Raw genomic sequence first — 26,301 nt, forward strand, 5'->3', positions numbered from 1 at the left:
TCGATCGTCTCTACTATATTGCATGCATGCATTGCACTGCTTTTTTTTTTTTGCAACGAGCTGGCTGTGGCTTTCTGAACCCTGAGACGGGTTTCGTTTGTCTCGCAGCGCTTGGACGGGAGCAGGGATGTCCGAATGCGCGCTAGAGGCTGGACCAAGACCAACCAAGGCCGTGTCACGCTTTCTACTGCGCATGCCCGCCCCGTGACCATATGCGTGCAGCTGCATTCGGCTTTTTACCTTTACATCGGTGGGTTGCCACCCCTTGCTCGCACTGATGCGATGCCACTGGGATACATGGCCAAAAAAGAAGAAGAAAAAGCTGATGCCATGCGACTGGGAATTGAAGGCCAAAAAGGAGGAACCGAGATCGAGCTGCTGTGCACGTAACAACAGGCCATACCTGTTTTACTACAGACGTGCTAGATCGAGCTTGCATTGTGTTTTTTCTTGTGAAGGACATGCATTATATATTGTCTGGGTAGTCTAAGTTTCCTATAGCATATATATGTACGTAGTAGCAAGCCTGCAACAGTTGCTCATGGTAAAGAAAAGAAACGACATTCACATATTGGCAAAGGTTAATGCACGGACATTGGCACGGGTGGCTTCATAATGGAAGAAACAATGGAGTTTTTGGTAGTAGGGATTAGGGATGGAGCCGCGCCAGAGTAAAAAGTCGCATGAAAACACCACAGATAAGGCATGAAATAAGTACCTCTTTGGGTGCTCTCACAACTCCACCATTTTCTCTCGAACTGAGTACGTGGAACTAAAATTGTTTAGCAAAAAAAATAGAGTAGAGCTGAAAAACATGAAGCAGAGTAGTTCTAAACGCCCTCTAAGGGTCTGTTTGTTTGACAAGGCTCTTTGGAGCCAGAGACATTGAAACCCCAAAACGTGGTTTTTCTATCTTCTTTTGCATGGTAAGAGAAAAACAACTCAAAAATAATGGTGATATACAATGCATCGTGACTTGTACCAACATTCATAGGGGACCAAAGTGAAACCAAAAAAATTGGTTCGTTATTCGGTTCCAGATAGCAAGGAATCGAAATAACCGATAATATTTTTTTAGTTCCTACTCTCATATAACCAAATTAGTCGAAAGAATTGAAACATGGAAATAATACTTCACTTATTACTTGCACTTTGTAAAACTACTATGTTTGGCTTATTTGTTATGTCTCATATTTGAATTGCTATGTATTTGTCTTACAATATTGCTTTTGATCTTTTATCAATTATTATTGTCTAAAATAGAATGCAGTGTGGTCTAAATTTGTTGTAGAACCTACGTACTTCCTCCATCTCAAAAAGACTGTTGTTGTTGACCTTCAAACATCATGTTTGACCATCCATTTTATTAAATTTTTTCATATAAAATATCATCCATTTTGATATAACTTATTTCATCATTAGAGATACTTTAATGATGATTTATTTATTTTATAATTTGTATAAAAATTTTGAATACGACAAGCGATCAAACATGATTTCTCGGAGTCAAAAACTTGTCTTTTTGAGACGGATAGAGTACATATGTCTTTGTTATCTCAACATCTCTACTGAACAAAATTCGGTCCGTTCGTAAGAACTAGAACCCAAAACTGAAATGCTCAGTTACTAGAACTTTTTAAAACCGATTGATGGTTCCATTTTTTTTAAAAAAAAAAAACTGGATTTGTTTCAAGAACCGATGGAGAAATTGAACCCAGAACCAAATGGCCATCATCGGTACGTTCAACAGCGCGGCTAGTCGATTGATGGGCAGCACTGAACGCGGACCACGTGAGAAACGGAAACCAATATATAGGCGGCCATGCAGATGTCAGTACAAGCAATCACGTACGTACGCCCGACCAATCAGATCTGATCAGTACGCGCATTTATTTATTTTATTAATCGACCGCCGCCGGCGCGGTCGGAGCGACTACATACGCACGATATGGCCGGGGGCTGCGGCCGCCGCAGCCCGCGGGGTCGACGTCTCGACAACAACCAGCCACTAGTAGAAAGAACGCACGCATGGTCGCGGGGACCGTTTTCATCCTTAGTCCACACGTACATGAACACAACTAGCCACTAGTAGAAAGAACGCAGATACATGGTGATTAGTCTATAATTGGGCTGTGTGACTCTACAGTTGACTAAATTCGGTTTAAACCAAATTTTGAATTTGAAATATTTCATATTAAAAGTAGAAAAGTAGAAAACGATCGAAAAATGTCAAAACCGTTTTCTATTTTTATATTTGAAATACGAAACATCTAAAATACGAAAACGAAAACGATAAAGTCAGACAAAAAAATACGAATTCGATCGGATCAAATATAGAAAACGGTTCGGTTCGGAGATGCATGGTGAGTAGTCTATAATTGGGCTGTGTGACTCTACAGTTGACTAAATTCGGTTTAAACCAAAATTTGAATTCGAAATATTTCATATTAAAAGTAGAAAAGTAGAAAACGGTCGAAAAATATCAAAACCGTTTTCTACTTTTATATTTGAAATACGAAACATCTAAAATACGAAAACGAAAACGATAAAATCAGACAAAAAAATACGAATTCGATCGGATCAAATATAGAAAACGGTTCGGTTCGATTCGGAATATTTCCGTTCCGTTTTCGTACGTCCGCCCCGCCCCCGCGGCCCGCGCTGGCACACCGGCCGTACGGTGACACAGACCGATCGAGCCGGATCGGAAGATTCGTCTCGTGATTTACAGCTAAACTGTATAATTAGTTTTTGTTTTCGTTTATATTTAATGTTTCATGCATGTGCAACAAGATTCAATGTGACGAGGAATCTTGAAAATTTTTTGATTTTCAGGTGAACTAAACAAGGCCTGCATCTGCATGCATGCATCCTAGCTACTGTACACCAACGAACGTAGCTGCTGGGAGTATATGTAGCCACCTGACAGCGCCGCGCCGATGGATTGGACACAAATTATTCCGCGGCCGCAAGCATGATTGAGTCGTCGTCGATGCATGATTGAGTTGAGTCCATGCAGGCACGCAAGCCGCTTTCGTGGAGATTCGCGGCGCCCGCGCGCTACGGAACAAACGCCCGCAACGGCCGCCGAGACGCGCGAGCTCAGCTAGCTCCCCCGGGCCGTCGCCGTTTTTGACAACCATATATATGACAGTAGCGGATTTACATTTTAATCATACGGGTACGGATAAAAATGATATAGTTCATCAACATGGACATAACATAATTAGATTACTAAATGATGATAAAATAGTTGTAAATATAGAGTGTTGAGGCTGTTGTATGGGCTGAGCAGACTAGCAATTGTATATAACAATACATTATACATATACATGTTATTAAATGGTATATATACTAGATGTTTTTCAAGAAATTTTAGGAGAACAGCTGTACCCCATGCTACTATTGTAGATCCGCCCCTAATATATCATGATGCATGACTATGTATAATGCATGTACTGTATATATGAATGGTTCAAAAAAGACAGGCGTGTGTGTATTTTTCAAAAAAAAAAGTATGTTCTGGTGATTTATTTGTTCCCAGTACGTCTCTGGTCATATCTGATGATCGATACCTGTAACGGTAACGTTAATTATAACAGACTAATAGACCGACAGGAGACAGACGCGCGTCTTTGTATGTACTCCTAGCTCTGGTTGATTGATAAGACAAAACAGCTCACATGAATTGATGCTTCGTTCTTCGTCATCAGCAGAACTGTGTGTTGTATATAATCTTATTATATTGTCGTACTATTAGTACCAATGCGATGCTACAACTAACAGAGATTTCATGTTAATTCTCATTAGACACGCTAAAAAGATATAAATCCTACAATCCTGCACAATAATCAGTTATGCTGAGTTAGTGGTTATAAAAAGTCTTAATATCATCTCAGGTCTTAGTTTTGACTCCCAATATTATTCTGGAATTAAAGGTGTTGTGCTTTCACATGTCAACAGATGCTTGTAGGGGTAGGGTTTACGTATGTGTGCCTGGGTTGTACAAGTATAAATCACGAAAAATTGAATCTATTACACATGGCATTTAATTTGATAGACTCTATCGTCAAAGCTAACAATAGTCATTGGTCTAATTTATATAAAAAGCATAGCTGTTGGTCTATTCTAATTAGAATTATCCGCCTCTGTTATTATGAAAAAAACATACAAAGTAACCCTTAATTGTGTATCTAAATTTCTCATCTCTACCATTATCAAATATAATTCAAAACGACCTCTTAAATTTGTATATAGATTACCTACCTCTGCTATTATGAAAAATAATTCAAAATAACCCTCAAATTTCGCAACTTAAAACTCATATTTGCCATTATTAAAAATAATTTAATGTAACCCCTAACATTTTATATAATTTATCTAATTACCCACTTTTTATTATGAAGGTAATTCAAAATAACCCTCTAACTTTGTATTAGGTCAGCCATATGTAAAGATTATTTAAAACATCCCTGATGGTTTTGTAAATTGCCAACCTATGTCACTATAGAATACTCCCTCCGTCACAATGAAAGTGTCGTTTTTAACTTTTAGACTTCTTGTTTGACTATTCGTTTTATTCAAAGTTTTATACAAATAATAAAATAAATAAATCATTATTAAAATTATCTCTAATGATAAAATAAGTCATAACAAGATAAATAATATTTATACAAAACTTTTGAATAAGACGATAAGCCAAACAAGAAGTCTAAAAGTCAAAAATGATACTTTCAATAGGACTGTGGGTGTATAATTTAACTTAATGTAATCTCTAAGTTTGCATTCAATCTAACTGTATATTTTATTTCTCAAATTTATATTTGTTTCTACCTCAGCTGATATAAAATAATAAACAAAAATATCTCTCAAAATTATTTGTAAATATTAATATATTTTAGAGAAAAATCCTTCCTTTGCACTAAAAATTCCGGCTACCTTCCTCGGTCCTTTTAGATTTGAAGTTACCTTGTCTAGAAATCAAACTTTCAATATTAACCTTTCATCAGATTTGGCCACTGACGATGTTACTGGGGCCTGGGGAGTGAACGAAACGACAATTTTACTCCTGGGTAAAATAGATAAGTTTAGTTTCCATATATTTCATAAGTTCATATAAGTTTGGTAAGTTTATGATATCCGGTGAACATGCCTATTCTGTTAGAAAATAAACAAAAAAGAAAACACATAATTTATTTTTCAATAACTTTTATTAGTTAGAGGTATTTAGCAATAAGTAATGTTTATATCTTTTAAGGTAGCCTGTGCATGAGCACAGATTAATGGACTAGTATAATATAATAATAATAAATGATGACCCGAGTGAGCAAGATAGTTGGCAGTCTTAACAACAACAACAACAACAACAACAACAACAACAACAACAACAACAACAACAACAACAACAACAACAACAACAACAATAATAATAATAATAATAATAATAATAATAATAATAATAATAATAATAATAATAATAATAATAATAATAACCTATTTTCTCCTCTCTCTCTCTCTCCTTACTCAATCTATACCGGTCATGGTTTTACAAAGTTAGCACCCTGAATATAGAAACATCTTAATTTCTGAATTGAGAATGCTCTTATACTCTGTATTCGTAATCCCATGCCTAGTAGCTAGGCTACTATAGTACTACTCTCTCTGTAAATGAAAGCTTTCATTCTTAGAGTTGTCTTAAGTTAAAATTTTTAAACTTTGTCCGAATTTCTAGGAAAAACACTAAAATTTACAGTACCAATACCATTAAATTTATCATAGAATATATTTTCATAAGATACTCATTTTATGTCATAGATATTGATGTTCTTTTCTATAAAATTGGTCAAACTTAAAAAAATTGACTGACACTACTACATTTTTAACTAAGGTGGGCGAAATCACTTAACCAAGGCGGTTTTTCCAACCGCCTCGGACCAAAGGTTACGATTAATCGTGGCGGTTGAGTTATGGAGCCCACCTCCGTAAATAATTTCAGGAAATAAAAAAGTCCATTGAGCCCGGTAGCCCATTGAGCCTAGTTCCGCACGCCGCCGCTGCTCGTGGTTCGATCCGCTGCTGCTGCTGACCGAATCTGCACTCCCACCACCTCTGGTGACTGGATCCGCCGCCGGTGCCTGGTTGGAGGCCGAATCCGTGTCAGGAGCTCAGAAGATAGGGAGGTCGCACCGCACCGTTCTCGGAGATGAGGGACGCCACGCTCAGAGGAGGGGGCGCCAGATCCACGAGCTGCTCACCTCCACAATGCCCTCTGCTCCGGATCTGCCCGATACTCACCTTCATGATAGCCTGCACCTCGCCTCCATGCTTCCTTCTAGATCTGCAAAGAGAGAGGAAGGAGTGAGGGACATATATGACAGAGGAGAGAGGGAGGAGGGCATACACCTGTGGGAGAGAGGGGTGGGTGGCGCTGGGGGCGCCAGTGCCATTCTAGGTGACTGTGGCGCGGTCCGTGCACTTAGGCTCTACGAGCCGCTCTCTAGCACCACGAGGCCGAGAGGAGTCTCGAAGAGGAGAGAAGAGGATGGTTGCTGGGGGAGGGAGGGAGAGAGTGAGTGGAGTGAGGGAGAGAAGAGGGAGAGAATGGAGAAGGGAGGTGTGCGGCGCTGAGTGAGAGGAGAGGATAGAAGTTAGGGTTGGTTTTGAGAGTGGTATATATACTAGGAACCCATTGCTGGACCTTAGATGGGCTATTTGGGCCTTATATTAACCGAGGCGGTTGCATTAGGATGCCCGCCTCGGTTAATATATATTAACCGCGACGAGCATTTTAAGGGTACCTGCCTTGTTTAATCGATTTTGCGAGGCAGTTTTTTTGACCGTCTCGGCTAATAAAAACTAACCGCCTTGGTTAATCTGAGGCATTAACCGAGGCGGTTGAAATTTGTGCCCGTCTCTAAGGGGATTTTCCAAAGGTCACCGTTAATGTTTTTTGTAGTAGTGTGATACCGATTTTAAGAATTAAGGCCTTGTTTAGTTCGTAAATTTTTTTATTCTTAGCTACTGTAGTATTTCGTTTTTATTTGACAAACATTGTCTAATCACAGAGTAAAGGGGGAGAGAGAGAGTACGAAATGTACTAGCTTTCACATGACAGGTGGTCTCTACTGCTACTAGTACTAGCTAGACTGTAGAGAGGCCGGCAAAGCTATGCAATCTGCAAAGCTTCTTAGCTACCTGCTAGTAGCCACCACCATCTTAGCTACAGTACCTTAGCTTGTTCCATTCAATTCTAGGTCTGCCCCCAAACATTACGAACATAATGCAATGATGCATGGATGGGATATGGGCTCAAATGCTATTGTCTATTGGTTCGGTTTGCCTTGTTTACTTCAAAAATTTTTTGCAAAATAGAAATAGTAGCACTTTCGTTTGTATTTGACAAATATTGTTCAATTATGGACTAACTAGGCTCAAAAGATTCGTCTCGTCAATTCCGACCAAACTGTGCAATTAGTTTTTATTTTTATCTATATTTAACACTCCATGCATACGTCTAAAGATTCGATGTGACAGAGAATCTGAAAAATTTTGTAAAATTTTTGGGGAACTAAACAAGGCCTTAATTTTTTGGGTGATGGAGGAACTAGTATTCAACACGCCTGCACAACAGTGACAAGGGCGATAGCAAAAACAAATGTAATTTGAGCTGTCTTAGTTATAATTAATTTTTATAAAAAAATAATATCAACATATATGACTTAGGTACTATCAAGATGTATTTGAAGACGAATTTAACGATAATTGTCTAGTATAATAAATGTTATCATATTCTTTATATACATTTTAGTAGTGCTATTCTAACGTTACAGCCTTGTCTGAAACGGATCAAGTACTTACGTACAACAAGCATGCAGTGCGTGAGCGTGCACGACACAGAAATATGAAGTCTGGAACTAGGAGACCGTCACCGATTGACCTGCAAGGAATTGGGAGGAATCAAACAGAGCAGGTTTGCCTCGTGGTGTCGAGCGTATACCCATGGACCTTGAATCCGGGGCAAGGCCGTGATGGGCCGCTCGCGCCTCGTCACGGGCCCACTACTGCGCTCGCGCAAGAGGGGACCGTGGGCTGTCTCCTTGTCACCGCGGGTTAGGCCGGCCCATCTAACGGTGCTGAGGCTTTGTTGGAAGACGGAGTATGTGTATTAGTAGAACTTGATTTAGAAATTGACACCAAAGGTTTCGTGGTGTAGTTGGTTATCACGTCAGTCTAACACACTGAAGGTCTCCGGTTCGAACCCGGGCGAAGCCACTTTTTTGTGTTTTTTTTGTTGCTGCTCCCCGTTAATAAAAAAGCAAAGGTTTTTTTTTCCCCTGTTGCTAGTTTCCTCTGTCATGCAAAGAACTAATAATACATAGTTCCACGCAAAAAAGCAAAGCAAATAGTTTTGTTCTACTATCATGCAAACAACTGTACCTCTCAGATAGTAAGTCCTAAAATAAAGGAGAGATAAATGATGCAGACAACTTTGGGCAATTGGGCATGAACTCCATCAGTCTAGTTACAAAACACGGCATCAGTCCCAGAAGAATATAGTTCTGCTCAAGGATGGCGACCGAAGTGATGAACCCTAACAAACTCAATGCAGAAATCAACACGGAAGCCTCCTTCCGGAAGCTTACCATGTGCTCATCGCTTCCTTTTTCCCTTTGTTATTAAAAGTCAGGGAGGAAAAGGCACCAATTAATATTACTACACACAAAATACCACGCTACATGTTCCCGTGAAACAGCTGCCAAACAAACAGTAGCAAACGAAAAATCACTGTCCAGATCCAGAAACAGCCATAGCTCTGATTGTAATATAGCCCAACATTCCAACGAGGCAACGACAAAGCGCCAAGCCATATACATATATAAGCATATGGAGAATAACCATGAGTCGAAAGCAACAGGGTAGCAAGGAGAAGTACAGTACAGAGGAGGGATCCAAATCCAATCCAAATGTGGTAGACAGAAGACCTCAGGAGATATGAGCATCTGATCCTATCATCACACCGGACTGCCTGTAGCATGTGCTGATAGGGCCGTGAGTGTAACATGCACTTGAATGCTGTAACATCATAGGAAAAGTCTGGAGAGGGAACCCTCGGCCTCCAATCTGAACTCTGAAGATGAGAGCCTGGCATCTTGCAAGTTGCAACAAGCATAGTAGGGCTCCACACAGATTCTCGCAGCTGCTGCCAGCCACAAGATCGCCAGGAGGATGCTGAACCGTTGCCGTGGAGCATGTCCACAGTCCGCGTCGTGTGAAGTGCATGGACTGACTGACTGGCGACCTCATCTCCTGCAGACCAAACCTTTCCACAAGCAGAAAATGGTGTTAGCAACCTATATAGATAAGATCAGTGTTGTGAGTTTTGGTTCCCCAGAAACAGGAGCAGGCAGAAAGACAAGACTGATTGGTCAGCTAACAAAAACATTTCAAAACTTCTTTTTTTCTAATTAAAGAAAACAAACTGCAAATATCTCATTGATTTAGTATAACAGTATTCCAAGGAAAATTGTTTCGACACTACCTTATGACATCCTAGGAATTGACAGCTGATTGAATACTGTTGTTAAAATCAGTACATTTGTACATACAGTAGGAGTCAGAGTTGGCATCTCAGGGGAGAAAAGTTGCTATCTACCTTCAACTCTGCATTTACATGTGATTGTAGCATTCATGTCCAGACAAGTATATTGCCATATGATATAGATATACTACAGTGCAGCTATAGAGATGCCACCTGCTCCTTATCATGTCAGTATTTTCAGTGATTGCCAGGAAGAAGACCTTTTCTTGATCCTGTAAGTGTCAAGAAAAGGATGGTTAAACCAACTGGTCTTGACGTTATCTACCTCTTTCCTAATATGTACAAAACTGTCAATTCAATCTCAAGGAAGGGATCCACCCGTTAAAACTCACAGGCTGTACTTCGTATAATACTCATCCATTCCAGTCTCTCTTGAACAATATACTGCACAGTGGTATGCAGATCGAATTCTTCCACAGATAGAATATGGTGGTAGACAGGCAGTTGTCTTGTTACCTATACTAGACTCCTAATAATACTCTAAAACTAAGCTTAGATGTCAAAGAATATGTCGCTGACACTTCTGTACAGATATACAACTCGAGGTACCTATGCTATGCATCGTCAGTCTATCAGTGCAACAAATTACGAGATTTTCCTCATTCTAAACTCCATCAAAACTAGGTGGTTGCCCTGCCCTAGAAGTTGGCACAACAGTACTAGCAGCCACTTCCAGTATACTATTGGGTTCTTCGGCTTGTGCTATTTGATGTCCATAAACATGGGGTCCTGGTACCTGCAGAACAATTGACGGTTTATTTAGTTAATTAGCTAGGTGATGAGCAGACAAAAGAAGGTTGAAATTGTCCCTGAAGTCCACAACATCTGGGTCATAATACTATGATCTCACCTGAGGTACCACCGCTGTTCGCCCATCTAGGTGAAGGAAGTGATTACTTGCCTCCCTGAGGTGACCGTTTTGCATCATCTGGTTCGCAGCATTCAGTGGATTCATAGCTGGAGATGAGTTCAGAGGGATATGATTTGGCAGGGGGTGGTTCATGTATGGTAATCTTGGCATCTGACTTAGGCCTTGCGCTGCAGGGATGCAACCTGAATTCATGCCTAGAGCCATTGGTGGCATGAATTGGTGAGCACCAGGAAACATCATTGGTGCCATCCCAGAAGTCATCCACATGATCTGAAACATATCTATTTCTTAGTTTCGCTACCAGAAAATCATCTCATTGGGATCATGTAAGTTTAGGTAGGAGTAGCTGCTAACCTGAACTTGCATTTGGAGGGACTTGAGATACTCAATCGTCTCATCTAATATCGACGCTTTGTCAGTCTGAAAACAATTCGAGTTGATAAATAAAGTAAGACAAAATGAGATGACCGAAAAACAAACTAGACATACTGACAATGATCAAGGACATAGTATGTTACCACTCACCAACAGAGTTTCATTATTCAAGGGACTTGGACACCTGACAAGAAAAGATGAATAATACTGTATTAATATACCTTGTTGCAGTGCGGGATCAGCTCTTGCAACGCGCGCATCTTTTCATTGATCCTGTCCCTTCTTCTCTACATCAGCATTCAGCAGCAGTCAATAAACGCTGTAAGAACAATTTACCAACAAGCTGCCTGCCTTTCTGAATATAGGCTTTGCTTTGCTTTCCAAGCACAATCTGATTCTGATCTCACCCTCTCTGAGAGATTATGAACTTCAGCTGCACGAGTCCGGCGTTTCGGCCCATGTCGCCGCGACGGTTTGGTCTCCTCAGTTGCCTCCTCACACTCGGCATCCTGCAATTTCCTCATCAATTCTATTCCACTCAAGCATCCCTATTTTCCTAGTAGTTCGTTCAGGATACAGGAACCAAACAAGATGAACAAAGTAGACGACACCTCACTCGGACTATCTGAGTCGTCTCTACACCTCCCCTTCCTCTTGTGGACATGGACGCTGTCACTTGGCAGCCCGGATCCCCCATAGTTGCTTCCAGACCCACCGGACGACGATGTGCCGTCGTGCCCGCCGGCACCGCTGGTCCCTGCCGACTGCAATGCAGCGTCCTTCCTGCTGGTCCCTGCCGGCGTCCTGGGCACCTGGTTGCTGCCGCAGAAGGTGGAGCAGATGTCGCCGGCCCAGCTCGACTCGACGCCGCTGCTCCCAACCGGCAGCGGCGGCGGCGGCGACGGCTGCGGGGTAGCCAGGAGCGTGCCCTCGTGTTGCGGGGCGGCGTCGGCGATGGTGCTGTACCAGAGATGCGTGTACAGGTCCTTCTCGAGGGCGTCGTCGAGGGTGTCCGGGAACCACGCGGCGGTCTCCTCGCCGGTGAGGCCGCTGGCGCCAGCCGGGCGGTCGCGGTCGGAGGGCGGCGGCGCCGGCGCCGGCGCCGGCCTGTGGTGCGCCTGGGGCTGCGCGACGACGCTCCCGTTGTGCCACAGCAGCTCGATGAGGTCGTCGTCCGCGCTGCGGTGCGGGCGCCATTGGAGGGAGCACGCGCAAATCAGCGTCCGTCCAGGGAGGACCATCAATCAATCAATCAATGGACACGAAAGGAGAATCCTTACACGATGGGCTTCTTCTGATTCGCCGCCGACGACCTCGCATTGCCGTCCATCTCGGCAGGATTTCTAGGACCCGGAGGAGAACGCCTCGTCTCCTGCAGAAGGGGAGAAGGCCCGTGGCAAGAACAGCCGGCGTCAGCGAACTAACCAAGACAAGAACCTTCTCCGTCGAAGCAGAACCCCAATAGAAGGTGAAGGAGCAAGAAAAACAGATAGACAAGAAAGGGGAGGAGGAGGAGAAGAGAAGCTAGAGCTAGCTACCCTTCTCGATTGCGGTTGCGGAAGAGAGAAAGAAAGATAGAGTGGTACTGCTGATGAATACTGACGACTGAGCCAGTGAGCTGACGTCAAGTCTAGTACCTGAACGGAGTACTGCTCCGCTCGAGCAGAGATGCCTTGCGAAGTCGTCTTCTACCCCCGCCTCCGTGCAAGCTGCAAGCAGGAGAGCTTTTATGAGGCAGGTCCGTAGCAGCAGCACGGCCACCGCAGCACGGCATGAGCACACACAAGTCGGAGCAAGTGCTCGTACACCGGGTGGCTGCGCCACTGTCCCGTTTTAAGTGTTCTCTCACTGTACACTGCACTTCGCTCTCGAGAAAGAAGAGAGGCCGTGGGGTGGGGTGGGGTGGGGTGGGGTGGCGCCGTGGCGGGTGAGGGGATTTTCGCGTGGATTTTTTCCCGGGAAATAGTAGTGATGGGGAGTGAGATGAGATTGGGATGAGATGGACGCGATTTTTGCAGCTGCGATTTCGATGGCGGGCGGAGGCGGACAAGCGTTGGCGATGTCGGATCCCCTTGGCGTGGCCGGATAAATGTCGGCCATCGGAATTGGCAGCTTGGATGGAGCAAGGAATGGATGATGCATCGTTTGCCCTTGCTCTGCTCCTGCTATTGCGGCAAGCTGCTGCTTCGGATTGCGCAAATAAACTACTGTTTAAGAACATCTCTCCAATAATTATGCAATTGAACTTTGCATTCTTGAATTTTACTAAAAATCTTAAAATTTGCTCTCCAACAGTTTTGTATTTGACTTATGTATTTTGACAAACTTGGCATTTGATGGACCAAACATTTTTGCATATGCACAATGGCTTGGCAATTTTGATATTCTGAGAATCTTGGGACTCCTTGTCGTGCCCGTACTCCCCACGTCGCGATAGTTTTCCGCGATACGAGACCTCCCCGTGCGCGACGTGGACTTGCGGGATGAACACGGCCGCGCGACGCGCGAGAGAATTGCGTGCGACGGGCGAAGGAATTGCGCGCGAAAAAGAAATCGCTCGCGCGACGCGCGAGAGAATTTCCCGCGAAGATGAAAGATTTCCGAACAAAAATAGTTGGGTCCACTATTTTGGAAAATGTCAAGTCAAAAATGTCAAACACTTGGAGATGGAACTTATTTTTTCTTTGGCAAAACGTTTAGGGACTTGGCAAACTCTAACAAATGGCAAATTCCAATTGCATAACTGTTGGAGATGCTCAAACAATGAGAGTTGTTTCTCCTCTGCAACTGAAGGCACTGTGATTTCTTCTCCATTTTCTTCTTGTCTTGGAGGAACAAGATCCCAGGTAAATTATCTGTTAAATATAAATAAAAGAGCAACCTTTTGCAATACATTCCAAAGGGATTGGGTTTGGATCATTCATCCAGAACTTAAAGGAAGGTACAGGATGTAGTTGGGCAGTACTCTTGCTCGCTCCGTTCTTTTCTAAGGGTCGTTCTCACTTTTGGAGAAGATAAATATACTCAACTTTGATTTAATATATAAGAAAAAATTATTATTTACGATAGATATATCGTTGAGATTGTTTTTATAATAAATTTATTTAGAGAAATAAATATTATTAATATTTTTTATAAAAATAGGTAAATAAAAAATTTGACACGAACAAAACTATAGCGAAATATTAAATAGAGAGTAGGGCCTTGTTTAGTTCCCTAAAATTTAAAAAAAATTCAAAATTACACGTCACATCAAATCTTACAGCACATGCATAGAGCACTAAATATGAACGAAAACAAAACTAATTGCACAATTTGTCTGTAATTTACGAGACGAATCTTTTAAGCCTAATTAGTCTATAGTTAGACAATAATTGTCAAATATAAACGAAAGTGATACAGTGTCAACATCCAAAAACTTTTCGCAACTAAACAACGCCTGGGCTGAAAACATTCCGACATTTGGTGCCTGATGGGTATTGCCATGGTATTCATTCATAACCAGAGTTGATTCGTCATGGCTGAACTCGCTGATTTATTACGAGAGAAAATACAGGTAGAAAAAAGATAGTCCCCATTCGTTTGTCTTATCAGCCGTATTTTTCTGTCAGCCAATAATATTTTTCTCTCATGATAAATTAGCCAATAGTATTTTTAGTCATGGCTTTTCAGACCAGCGAACAGGCTTAAGACAAGCTCTATATAAACTCACAATCATAAGCAACGAGAGTCTAACTGATTGATAGGTGCATTGATCCATGAACAAAAGTCAAATACATGTAACATCAGACAGGACCCATTTTTGTACTCCTGTTTGGAGTATTATTCGTCAGAAAGAAAACGAGCATATATATGGCAGAATGTAATCAGGAAAGAATCTCGTCTTCGTCGACGGAACCGATCTCGATCTGCTTCCTTTTATTTCTTTTTCAAGATCTGTTTGCTTCGCTCATAGCTAAAAATACTATTCACTAATGAGTTATAAGAGAAAAACACGATAATCTTAAGCAAACAAGTTAATCTCTTCGGAGACTACTGAAAATATTGCTGTATTTCTCATGTTTCTTTTGAAAACTGATAAATAAATATGACACATCCACCAGCAGTTGCCGCTGAGAGAATAAATTGACAGGGAAATGTTCCATCCATCCAACATCCAGAGTGCCGAAACCGACTGGGCGAGAGCTAGCAAGCAGCTTGGTAGAGTAGCTCGCCATCCAGTTCATCTGGATCATTCTCTTGTGGCGTTTTCCTCTCCCCGTTCCTTTCTGCCGCTATCTCGCAATTAATATTGGAGAATAAAACGTTTCTTTTTCTGCAGCGAGCTGCCTGTGAGTGATCTTGATGGAGGCAGAGGCAGTGCTAGCCAGGTGCGCCAATGGGAGGCCGGATTTGGATTACAGATGGGTACAGCACGGCCCGGGCCATTCTCATCCGATCCTCAAACAAGATTGCTGTGATCTGCATGCTGCGCTCGACACCAAGAGCTTGCCGACAGCAACGCCGCAACTAGCCTGCAATAGCCTGCTACACCAAGACATTGCTGTGATCTCAACTCTCTTCTAAGTTCTAACTTGCTGCCTGCCTTGTGCAAAGCAAACCTATCGATCTCCCAAGTCCCAAACGACGATCCTAGCAGTATCAAATCCAGGGGCAGATACATCAAAATCAGTTTTATATGCGTTACCTGTGTTTCTCTGACTATTCAGCTGGAGAAAGGAGTTTTTGTTGACTCTTTGTTTCTCATCAAGCTGTATAAGCACACTCTGCCTGTGTTGGAGCGGCTTGATACATGTACACCATTTTTTCCCTTCTTTTATTTAGAGATCCACGACTCTAACTCTACTCTGCATGTTTCGATAAGAAAAAAGTACTATTCTCTCTTTTTTTTCTAGACACAGAGACTTTATTGTAAATGTTGGAGCCAACCTATAGTTGTTATGCCCTAGAGAGTTTTTTCTCACTCTGCCAGTCGGCAGCCGGCGTCTTCGGGTGTTGTCTTGTTTTGTTTAGTAGTCCTTTAGAGTAAGAGTTGTCGTCTTCTTTTTTCTGTTTCAGTGGGTTTTGAGCTTAGTCTCGCATTTGTAAAGTAGTTTCTTTTCTTGTTTTTTCTCTTTTTCTTCATCTAATAAAAATCCGGCAAATGCTTTTTGCTGCCGCTCGAAAAAACTTTATTGTATATATAGACATAACATATATCTAGGTACATAGCAGAAACTATATACCTAACAAACCAAAACAACTTAATGGACGGAGTTATCTATACCTTGTGTGTTAGGTTAGTAGTATTTGTTTATACTAGTTCATCGTGTGTTCCCAAACAAGCTTTAAATTGCGTGAACGCACGAGCATTACAAGTTTATGGAGAACATTAAGAGCTAATAGTTGTTTATTTTTGTTCTTTTTGTTTATTCTAAAAAGTAATAGACATATAAATATTGTGTAGTTTTGTATTTGATGTGATAAACAATTACTACCTCCGTTCTCAAAATGATTGCAAAATTACTAATCTACCACAATTCTCCATGTTCCAAAAAAAATCTTAAATACAAAAAAGATTTCCATATCATTGTATTAAGTAGAAAAGTTTAAACAAACACACAACACGATTTCTAACAAGCGCTAAAGGAGATTGACCTAACATAGCCGTAGCTAGACCATCCTAACAAAGAACCTCTTATTTCGATATTGCATAAAAAGAAACAACCAATACCGATGCAATGGTACAACCTAAGAGATGGCCTTGCATCTTCACGAATGCTTGGATGCGCCCTTTCCAACAACTGGGAAGAGCACGTCTACCTTGGTGTTGGACACAGTTAGACTGCCATCAAAGAGGTTGTCAAAGACCTCCAGCTCCGACGTGAATGGCGTTGATGACCCATGGTGTAGCCTATCCGCTGCATAATCAGTACCTCAACTCACTTGGAAGCATGTACTAAAGAGAGGCTCTGAGGCACCAACTGCCTGCTCTGCCACGATAGCACTGGCTTAGCATGCAGGAGGCTCACGAATCAATGACAAATCCCTCTTACACGTCACTTTGTTGATGAAACTGTCAAGGCAGTGTTTGGAGGAGTCGTCATTGTCCACAGTCTGGTGGGTACACTACTACAAAAAATATTTATTGTGACCTTTTAAAAACACCCTTCAAGGCGGGCAAGAATTTCAACCGTCACAGTTAATGTCTGAGATTAACCGAGGCGATCGTTTTTCATTAACGAAGGCGGTTACAATCAACCGCCTCATAAAATCGATTTATGGAGGCGATTAAAAATAACCGTCTCCTAAAATCTATTAACCGAGGCAGGCCTTATAAGTGGCCCACCTCGAAAAATAGAGGTATTCTTGGAGGCGGGCCACTTATAAGGTCCGCCTCGGCTAATATCCCCGAAGCCCAAAAAAAATCCAAATCCAATCAACTATCGGGTTCATATATATATTCGGACATAGGGTTCACTACTTCATTTCCCTTACTTCACCAGATCGAGCGCCGCACTGGAGCCCCTCCACTAGCCGCGTCCCCTCCCATCAGTGCCCCCTCCCCTCCCATCTCCTCTCTTTCCCACTCTCCTCCACTAACGTCGTCCTCCTCCCTAAGCGGCTAAGCCCCTCCCCTGGCCGCATTGGCAGTGATGTCGCCCCTCACTCTCCCCACCAACACCAAGACTCTCCTCGACGGCATCTCCGAGGAGGCACGAGAGGGTGAGCTGTTCGCAGTCATGGGCGCAAGCAACAGCTCTGTGCCCCGATGGAAGAGGTATGCCCTCATCCTCTCTCTCTCTCTCTCTCTCTCTCTCTCTCTCTCTCTCTCTCCTCTCTCAGATCCACCTCACCCCTCTCTCTATGGCAGATCCGCGGCTACGGTGCTTAGGGAGGTCTCTCTCAGTCATGACGGTGTTTGGAGGAGGCGGATCCGGTAGCGGTGGTGCTCGGGGAGGGCTCTCCCGACGGCGACGGCGGTGCTTGGAGGAGGTGGATCCAGTTGCAGCGGCACTTGCGAAGGCCATGACAAGCAGATTGGGTGATGAGTGGCTCGATGAGCGGATCTAGTGGCATCAACATGGTTGATTTGGTGGAGGACAACCCTGACGAGCGGCGGCGCGCACTGCAGATCCAACAGCCAGGGATGGGCTCTGTGGGTCATGGATTGGTTCAGCGGTATCTAGGTTTTTATTTTTTTTGTTTTACCCGATTGATTTACCGTGGCGGGCATTAGGACCGCCTCGGTTAACATTGATTAATGGTGACCTTTACTTCGAGGCGGTCGGTTTGTCCGCCTTTGTAAAGTGATTGTGCCCACCGCGGTAAAAGAACTATGTAGTAGTGGTATCCACCAGTAATGAATCGGAAGGGCCTGCACCCACCGTGCGATCGACTAGTCTAAGGCCTGGTGGGTAGCTTTGCTTCGTGTGTGTTTTTGACGAGTCCACTTCCCACTGAGTGGGGCACGGGGGTAGCGTCCGCAGCTCATAGGAGACCACCATTAGGTCCTCATCCTCGAGCTGAAGGGCCGCCATTGCCGATGCCAGGCGCTCAAGGGAAGGCCACACGATAATCTGATTGCCGATGTGTGAGGCCGCAAACTCCTCTAGCATCGGGTCTTTCATGATGACCATGTTTCGAAATAGTTAGGTCAGTCTCAACCAAGGTTTTTTTAAAAAATATTCTTATTTAATAATATGGCGTATATTAACAAATTTGCTAGGTTGGCAAGTTATAAAGAGAGATAGAGTTTGTTTTCTCATGAACGTGCAATTTTGCCCGTCCGTGAAAAAACTGTGACAACTTGGTAACTGTGTTTAGGTTTTAAGGCTTACGGTAAATCTCTGTTGAGACTAGCCTTGCCAATCAGCACCGTCCTCGCCTGAAAAGAAATGGAAAAACAGAGCGGGCAGCCTTCTGTTCCAAATAAATGTAGGTTCTTTATTTATGCAAGCAGGCCTGAAAAACGGAAATGTTTGGGAGGTTGGGCTATTGGCCCAAGTGACGGCCCGGTCGGGCCAGGTCAACTAGCCTAGAGGCTTGGGCGAGATCGTGAAAGAGAGCATGGTAAGGAATTTTAGGTTGAAAAAAAATATAATACCAACACACCCACCCGAGTTTTTTTTTCTAACAAGGCTCAGATGATTGTTACACATACACCGTTTAAGCCCTATTTGGAACTCAGCAATTTCACATGCTTACAAAAGGCAGTTGATTTTCATAGAAAAAACACAGAAAATAGAGAAAATTCCTCCGGTCCAAAGGAGGCCTTATTACATGCTATATAAATCCATGTGGATGCAATATATTCCTTTAAACACACTCAAAATACTGAGCTAATCGATCTTAAGAATGATAAAATTCAAAATATGAATTTAATCGTTGCCAATCACAACCTAAACGGAGCCTTATGCTTCGTTCCTTCATTAATTTACATAGCATGGGAATGTTCCTCTGCCGTTCCAGACCGGGAATAGGCTAACCGAACATCCCCCTTGGGCCTTGTTTAGCTCCACAGAAATCATTCTTGTCCTTGAACGGTTCCAGGCTAGGATCAAGTGGATTGATCCACTTCCTCCACTCGACCCAGAAAACGATCCGGATGGCAGGTGGTCTGGTTTCATTCCGGACCATAGAGACTAGAAAAAGAGAAATCATTTTTTTTTTGTTTCAGGCCAGTTTTCTTTCTAGGCTGGTCCAAAACGAATGCACATTTTAGTTCTCATCCAGATTGAAAACGGGCTACAGTAATTCACCCAAAATGAACCCAAAAACATGTCAATCCAGTAGAAACGAACAAGGCTTTAGTAAGAACCAAACCTTATGAGGTCCTCAACTCCAAGTTTTAATCATATTTTTTCAGAAAATAGAATGATTAACTTTGTTACCAAATGAAAAAAGGTCAATTTACTTGTGACCGATATATAAAAACTGATACACATGAATCCGGTACTGAGGTGCATAGAATTATAAGTTTGAATACAAATTGTTCATTTCAGAAAACAAATGGATCAAATTTTTGTAGGCAAATAAAAAGAACTGTATGTGAGGTGCATATAAATTTTAGAGTACGTCGAATTTTCAGATATGCAGTGGATGTTTCGAAGTTCAGATTTGAATTTGAACATAAGAAGGGGGGGGGGGGTGTTGAGCAGACATATACGGCGTAAATGAATGTGGCAGAAATACAAAGGATGTACATAAATACGTACAATGGACAATGGTACAACGCTACGCACGAAAAGAGAGCACGCGACGCACGTGCACACTACACACGGTACAAACAGGATGCACAAACGATGACGTACGTACACCACTCACCACCACCAATGCATGGTGGACACGGCGAACGCAAAACTGCAGGAGCGCGCGCGTCTACGCCGACGGTGGCGGCGCCGCGAACGGCATGGGCACGTTCACGGCTGGGACAGACGGCATCGGCGGCAAGGCCACCTTGGGGCCGACGGACGGAACGACGGCGGCGGGCATCGGTGGCAGGGTCAGCTTGGGCAGCACGGACGAAGGGACGGCGGGGATTGGCGGCAGCGCCACCTGCGGCGGCACGGTCACCTTGGGAGCTGCCGGAATGGGCGGCAACGTCACCTGCGGCACGGTCACCTTGGGAGCCGGTGGCATGGGTGGCAGCGTCACCTGTGGAACGGTGACTGCGGGCACGGCCGGCATGGGTGGCAGCGCCGCCTGTGGCATGGTCGGCACGGCGGGGAGGCCCGGGACGGCAGCAGCAGCAGCAGCGGGAGCCGCGGCCGCGGCGGTCGTGTCGGCCAAGTGGCGCGCCGCGTGGCAGGTGTCGCGGCTGGTCATGAGGAGTGCGCAGGTCACAACCATGGCCAGGAAGTTCGCAGCGGAAACCATGCTGTGCTAGTGTGCTAGCAGTATAGTAGGCTGTCTCTGGAGACGGCTTGCTGCACCTGCACTCTGGTCGATCGTTGCTGTGTTGCGAAGAGCAGGGGTCAAACGCGTCGCGATTTATAGCCTGGTGATTAGGGAGGGAAGATGCGATTAGATTGGTTGGTGGCCGGATCGGTGTGTGGCAGCGCAAGTTGAAGATTAGCCCCAAGTTGGTGATCAGAATGGCAGGACAGGACAAGAAAGATTAGTTGCAGCGATAGATAGATCGAGGCGGATTGTTGCTCGCCGTGTGGCTAAAATTTCTGCGTTTAGGTCACCGGGGGATGATCGTGCTTTGCAGACACAAACTGATTGCAGAAAGGATGAAAAAATTGTGCAAGGTCGTTTAGTAGTGTTTTTCTCTCATAATAAATCAGCGAACTTTTAGCCATAACTTTTTAGAGAAATAAACAGACCCGGTGGGAACCTCTCGTTTTGTTGAGCTCAAGCTCCATAGCCTCCCTCCAGCTCCAGAGGTCTCTCATGAGGCTCTCTTCCGCTCCACGGCTTTGTTTCTTTGCCATCAAGTAGGCTCACGGACACATTGACGCTGCCACGTCGACTGGGGCACCGGAGTTGAGCGCTGGGACCCAGCAAGGGTTGGCGTGGCGGTCAAGTGCGGCGCAGCGGGAAGCATGGCTGGTTGATGTCGCAGGGACACGGCCCCCACTATTTGCATTACAGGACACAGAGTAGGTGCAATCTGTTCGCTTGGATGATAAATTATGCTTAAAAATACTGTTCGCTGATTTATTATAAGAAAATATTATTACAAGAGGAAAACACTGTTGAGCGCTGACAGATAAGGTGTCAGCCCAAGGCTATGTACACATGGACACATGGTTTTATTCCATGACAGAAGAAGCTACCACGAAGGATTCAAAATAGCAATTGTATTGCACATTTACATTTACAAGCACAGCTACGAGGACTGCTGCTGCCAGCAGGAGGACCAGACCACTGTATCTCCATCCGCCTGAGAGGCTGAGACGTTGGTTGGGATCTTCTGGCTTGACACACGGAGACTGTTTGGACATTGTGCATATGAAGTTACAAATATCGAAAAAATCACAAAAGTTTCACTGAGGGGATGTAGCTCAGATGGTAGAGCGCTCGCTTAGCATGCGAGAGGTACGGGGATCGATACCCCGCATCTCCATTTTATTGTCATTTTTATTTGCTTTTTAATTTCTATTTTATTGTCATTTTTATTTGCCTTTTAATTTCTGCAAAACTGGCTCATTTTTTATTGCTTAGACACATGTGCATGTGCTTTTTTTTAAAATTCTGCAAAACTGACCCATTTTTGTTGCTTAGACACATGTGCATGTGCTCTGCTGACCAGGACAGACAAGAAGAGAAAGTCCTCACGATATTGCAAAATGCCAAACTTTTTATTTCCTACTTGTTCCTGTTTACCGCGAGTGAATATTATCAATTTTTTTATGAGTGAGTAAATATTGTTTCTTGCTTGTTTGTGCTAATGTAATAATTAAGAAAAATCACTACGGATTGAATACTTTTTGTTTCATGATCCAACTTATATAATCTTATTATAGCCATACCAAGACCATGACAACAAAGCTTGTTGAGTGGACAACCAAAGTTTAGCCATATACAATACATGATAACAATACAAATGAGAAGGAAACTATAGAGTTTGGGTCACCGGCAGTTCGGCACAGAATGAAGGACGGTGGCATTTGGAGAGGGGACATCGAGATCAAGAAGATCCATACCACATAGAGAGCATGTTTATTAGTTTTTCAGTCTAGTCTCTCCAAGCAAGCTTGTTTGGCTGTTTAGCAGCAGCCAACCTAGGTGTCTAATTTCGGATATCTAGGGCTAGGATGCATGTCCGGAAGGATTGCAAGTTTCGAGATCTGTAGCAACCTATGCATGTTTTGGTTTCTCACTAGGCAACCTTGCCTGTACATGTATATAGTCATTCCAAGTGTATGACTTTAGACATCTAGGGATAAAGAGCAACTCCAGCAGGACTTCCTAGCTGAAGTCGTATCCTATTTGAGATGTCAAAACACAAAAAGTACTCCCCAACCCCCTCCCCCCGCCGCCTTGGATGAGGGACTCTCATTTCCCTCATCTCTAGAACCCTCAAATGCAGGAGGCCCTCATCCTCCCTTATTCCTCCTTTTTCTCTCCCCACGAAGCTAATGAGTGGCCGATAAGCAGGACTCGTGATAATATAGTGTAAAGTAGAAAAAAACTTACATATTAGTTAAAGTGCGCTCAGGCACGAAGCCAGCGGTGGGGCTAGGGGGGCTCCAGCCCCCCCTACCGCTGCTGGCCTAGTGAAATTTCTAGTGTTTTTCTTCTAATTTTAGACATAAATTTATAAAGTAGGGTGGGCTGAGAACTTTATTTTTTAGATATATTTTGTGAATTTCATTATTGGTCTATATTTTTAATCTAAGACTACTTTAAACTAATATATTTTTTTATTACGAGGGATAATAGTAGAGCTAAGTCGATGTAGAATTTTTGTTCAGCCTCCACTAAATTTTTTTCTGGCTTCGTCCCTAAGTGCGCTGATAAGTAGGGGCTAAACACATGGACGAGGAGCTCTTATTTGAAGGAATAGGTGGAAGGGTTGAGGGCGTGGGGGCAAAATTTGGGAGCTTACTTAGAGTTACTCTAAGATATATGACTAGAATGGAAGCTGCCTATAAGGCCTCTTCAAGCAAACAATCTCATAGTCCGCAACTAACTTAGAGGAGAGCACAAATAGGATAAGCGGTATGCTTAGGTTGGTGGTTAGTCCGCTGAACCTGATTGTACGTATGTTATTGCAACATGTATTAGATATTTTATCTGTAAGGTGTTGTAATGCACATGTGAATATTTGTTTTTCCTACAGGAGAAAATACAAATGTAGTACAATAGATAAATACTCAACATATTCATTAGGGTTATGCTATATTTTAGGTGTCTGAAATCTAATTTACTCCTTCCGTCCCAAAAAGAGTGTCGTTTTAGAATTTTAGACATCTTATTTGATCATTCGTCTTATTCAAATTTTTTATATAAATATTATATATTTTGTTAAGACTTATTTTATCATTAGAGATACTTTGCTCATGATTAATTTATTTTGTAATTTACATAAAATTTTTGAATAAGACGAACGGTCAAACGCGATATCTCAAAGTAAAAAACGTCACTCTTTTTGAGACGGAGAGAGTATTTTAAACAGCAGCTAGCAGCCATAGATTAACATCCAATAGCTATAATCTATTTGCATTGCTGCTGCACGCGGTTTGAAGAATAGAGCACAAACGTCGCCTGAACGTTCAGGCGCCTGACACATAGAAAACGTGCATTCATTAATATTAGTAAATAATATGCATGCAACCGTTAACATCGTCACACTGGCACAGTGGCATATACATATACACCTAGCAGTGTAACACCGTACGTGTAGAAATACGTACCCTACAAACATATTTATTCACGGGACCCTTTTTTTTTAGGTAATGATATTTACGCACGAGACCTATATATATAGTGTATGTGTATGGATATGGAGGACCGTTATTAAGGCCTCTCGACGAATATAATGAGACACACACACCCGAACATAAAACACACACGGTACAGGTACATGACAGGGCATCGCCGGCTACATTTGCACGTCGGTGGCCGCGCGGCGGTGCTCGTCCACGCCGGGAACGGGACAGCATCAACGGAGGCAGCACCTAGGGCACCGCGGCGGACGGCAGCGGCACGCCGGGCACGCCCGGCAGTTGAGGCAGGGTCGGCACTTGGGGCACCGGCGGCACTGGTAGCTTCGGCAGCTCGGGCACCGGCGGCACTGGAAGCGTCGGCACTTGAGGCATGGGCAGCTTGGGCACCGGCACTGGTAGATTCGGCAGTTCAGGCATCGGCAGCTTCGGCACACCTGGCACTTGAGGCAGCGGCGGCAGTTCGTCGAGGCGGCGGGCCGCGTGGCACGTGTTGGCGCCGCCGCCGATTAACACGGCGGCCATGACGAGCGCCACGGCCAGCAGGAAGCGGCTCGGGGTCGAGGCCATGCCGGAGAGCGAGCTCTGCTGGTGGCTGCTACGCTGCTGTAACAACAACGCTAGCTAGCTAGCTTGTCTTCCCGGAGGGCAGGAGCAGGACGCAATGCGCAAGGAAGGAGCCGTGCATGGCAATTTATAGCAGCACGCCGTGGTCGTGTGACGCGCCACGCACCACCTTGCTGGTTGCTGGCCACCCGACGCCGGCATGGGCCGGGTTTGTCGTTACGGGATCCATGGACTGGTGAACGAGAGACAGCCGCATGTACATGTACGGCGAGCTTTGCAGCCACTGCTCACACTGCGTGTGTACGTACATGCTCTCTCTCAACGCAGCTCTTGCTCACCTTTTGTCCGCCGCCCATCTTTTCGGCTACGGCCCAGAGCCTAGAGAATCGGAGGGTATAGCCCGCAGGGCACAGCGCGCGTCCATGTCCATCCATCTGGGAGGGACGGACATACAGCCGGATAGGAGACGATTGATGGGGGTTTATTTGTGGCGGCGGGGCGGCCAAGTGCCCTCTGTGGCTCTCATCTTTGTCTGTGAGTCCCGGTGGTCGTGATCGAATGGCCATTGCCCATATTGCATTTTGGCCTTCACCCTTCAGCCTTTTGTCCTGTGCGGCCGGCGGATATAGCCTCCGTGAAGAACTGAAGATTTCGTTGGGCCACGTCACAATGTGTTGGGTTGCCTTCGCATGCTGCTCCAGCGGTGTGACTAGTATGAGCGTTTAGTTGGAGCAATGTGCATATTGCATTTGCAACATTGCACAAATCAGACTTTTGGCTGAGTATGTTTAATTGGCGCTACCTAGGTCAGATTCAAACGCTAAACGAACACACCTATTCGACATTGCGAGTGCCCCAGTATTTGAACAAATTAAATGTTCAAATACGTATAAAAGGAACAAACTAACACAAAGGGGATGTAGCTCAGATGGTAGAGCGCTCGCTTAGCATGCGAGAGGTACGGGGATCGATACCCCGCATCTCCATCTCGTAAATTTTTAATTTCACTGCTAATCAGTGATGGCCCGTTTTATTCGTATGCTAATCAGTGTTAGCCCGTTTTGCAATTTGTTTTATTTGTCTGCTAATCAGTGACAGCCTGTTTTATTTGTCTGCTAATCAGTGATGGCCCGTTTTATTTGTATGCTAATCAGTGTTAGCCCGTTTTGCAATTTGTTTTATTTGTCTGCTAATCAGTGATGGCCCGTTTTATTTGTATGCTAATCAGTGTTAGCCCGTTTTGCAATTTGTTTTATTTGTCTGCTAATCAGTGACAGCCTGTTTTATTTGTCTGCTAAACAGTGATAGCCCGTTTTGCATTTTTGCAACTTGTTTTATTTGTCTGCTAGTCAGTGATAGCCCTGGCGTGTGAAACGCGTTAGTTTTTGCACTTCAAATGCTAACCCTGTGCATTCAAACCGCTGAATCTTTTGTGTATTGGTTTGGTTTTCTTTAATGGTAGAGGTCAAATAATTCGGTTTGCGTTTTTGACACTACTCCCTCCGGTCCATTTT

General features: G+C 43.8%; 3 protein-coding genes and 3 non-coding genes across 10 annotated transcripts; 3 read left to right on the plus strand and 3 right to left on the minus strand.

Moving 5' to 3' along the window:
* TRNAV-AAC lies at positions 8,198-8,271 on the plus strand. The gene has a single exon. It is a non-coding gene; the product is annotated as a tRNA-Val (tRNA).
* On the minus strand, positions 8,792-12,900 carry LOC8084151 (transcription factor PIF5). Of its 5 annotated transcripts, none has more exons than XR_002448570.1 (9): positions 12,482-12,900; positions 12,125-12,216; positions 11,456-12,023; positions 11,252-11,353; positions 11,066-11,126; positions 10,824-10,889; positions 10,449-10,739; positions 9,931-10,334; positions 8,792-9,810 (listed from the first exon to the last, which is right to left on the minus strand). XR_002448570.1 is itself a non-coding variant. In XM_021449886.1 (8 exons), the coding sequence occupies exons 1-8, from the start codon at positions 12,616-12,618 to the stop codon at positions 10,203-10,205; spliced, it is 1,449 nt and encodes a 482-aa protein (XP_021305561.1). In that variant the 5' UTR covers positions 12,619-12,900; the 3' UTR covers positions 8,794-10,202. The 5 variants fall into 5 exon arrangements, 2 of the variants coding, with proteins under 2 accessions (XP_021305561.1, XP_002466350.1); XR_002448568.1 differs by having other exon boundaries at positions 8,792-9,319; positions 9,653-10,334; XR_002448569.1 differs by having other exon boundaries at positions 8,792-9,319; positions 9,539-10,334.
* On the minus strand, positions 19,977-20,781 carry LOC8084152 (vegetative cell wall protein gp1). The gene has a single exon (XM_021451446.1). It carries the CDS (start codon positions 20,700-20,702, stop codon positions 20,205-20,207), a length of 498 nt encoding a protein of 165 aa, XP_021307121.1. The 5' UTR covers positions 20,703-20,781; the 3' UTR covers positions 19,977-20,204.
* TRNAA-AGC lies at positions 21,825-21,897 on the plus strand. The gene has a single exon. It is a non-coding gene; the product is annotated as a tRNA-Ala (tRNA).
* On the minus strand, positions 24,066-24,880 carry LOC8084153 (RNA-binding protein 12). The gene has a single exon (XM_002466307.2). It carries the CDS (start codon positions 24,788-24,790, stop codon positions 24,455-24,457), a length of 336 nt encoding a protein of 111 aa, XP_002466352.1. The 5' UTR covers positions 24,791-24,880; the 3' UTR covers positions 24,066-24,454.
* On the plus strand, positions 25,701-25,773 carry TRNAA-AGC. Its single transcript has one exon. It is a non-coding gene; the product is annotated as a tRNA-Ala (tRNA).

Source organism: Sorghum bicolor, chromosome 1 (genome assembly GCF_000003195.3).
Source record: "Sorghum bicolor cultivar BTx623 chromosome 1, Sorghum_bicolor_NCBIv3, whole genome shotgun sequence".
In the NCBI taxonomy this organism is placed as follows: Eukaryota; Viridiplantae; Streptophyta; class Magnoliopsida; order Poales; family Poaceae; genus Sorghum; species Sorghum bicolor.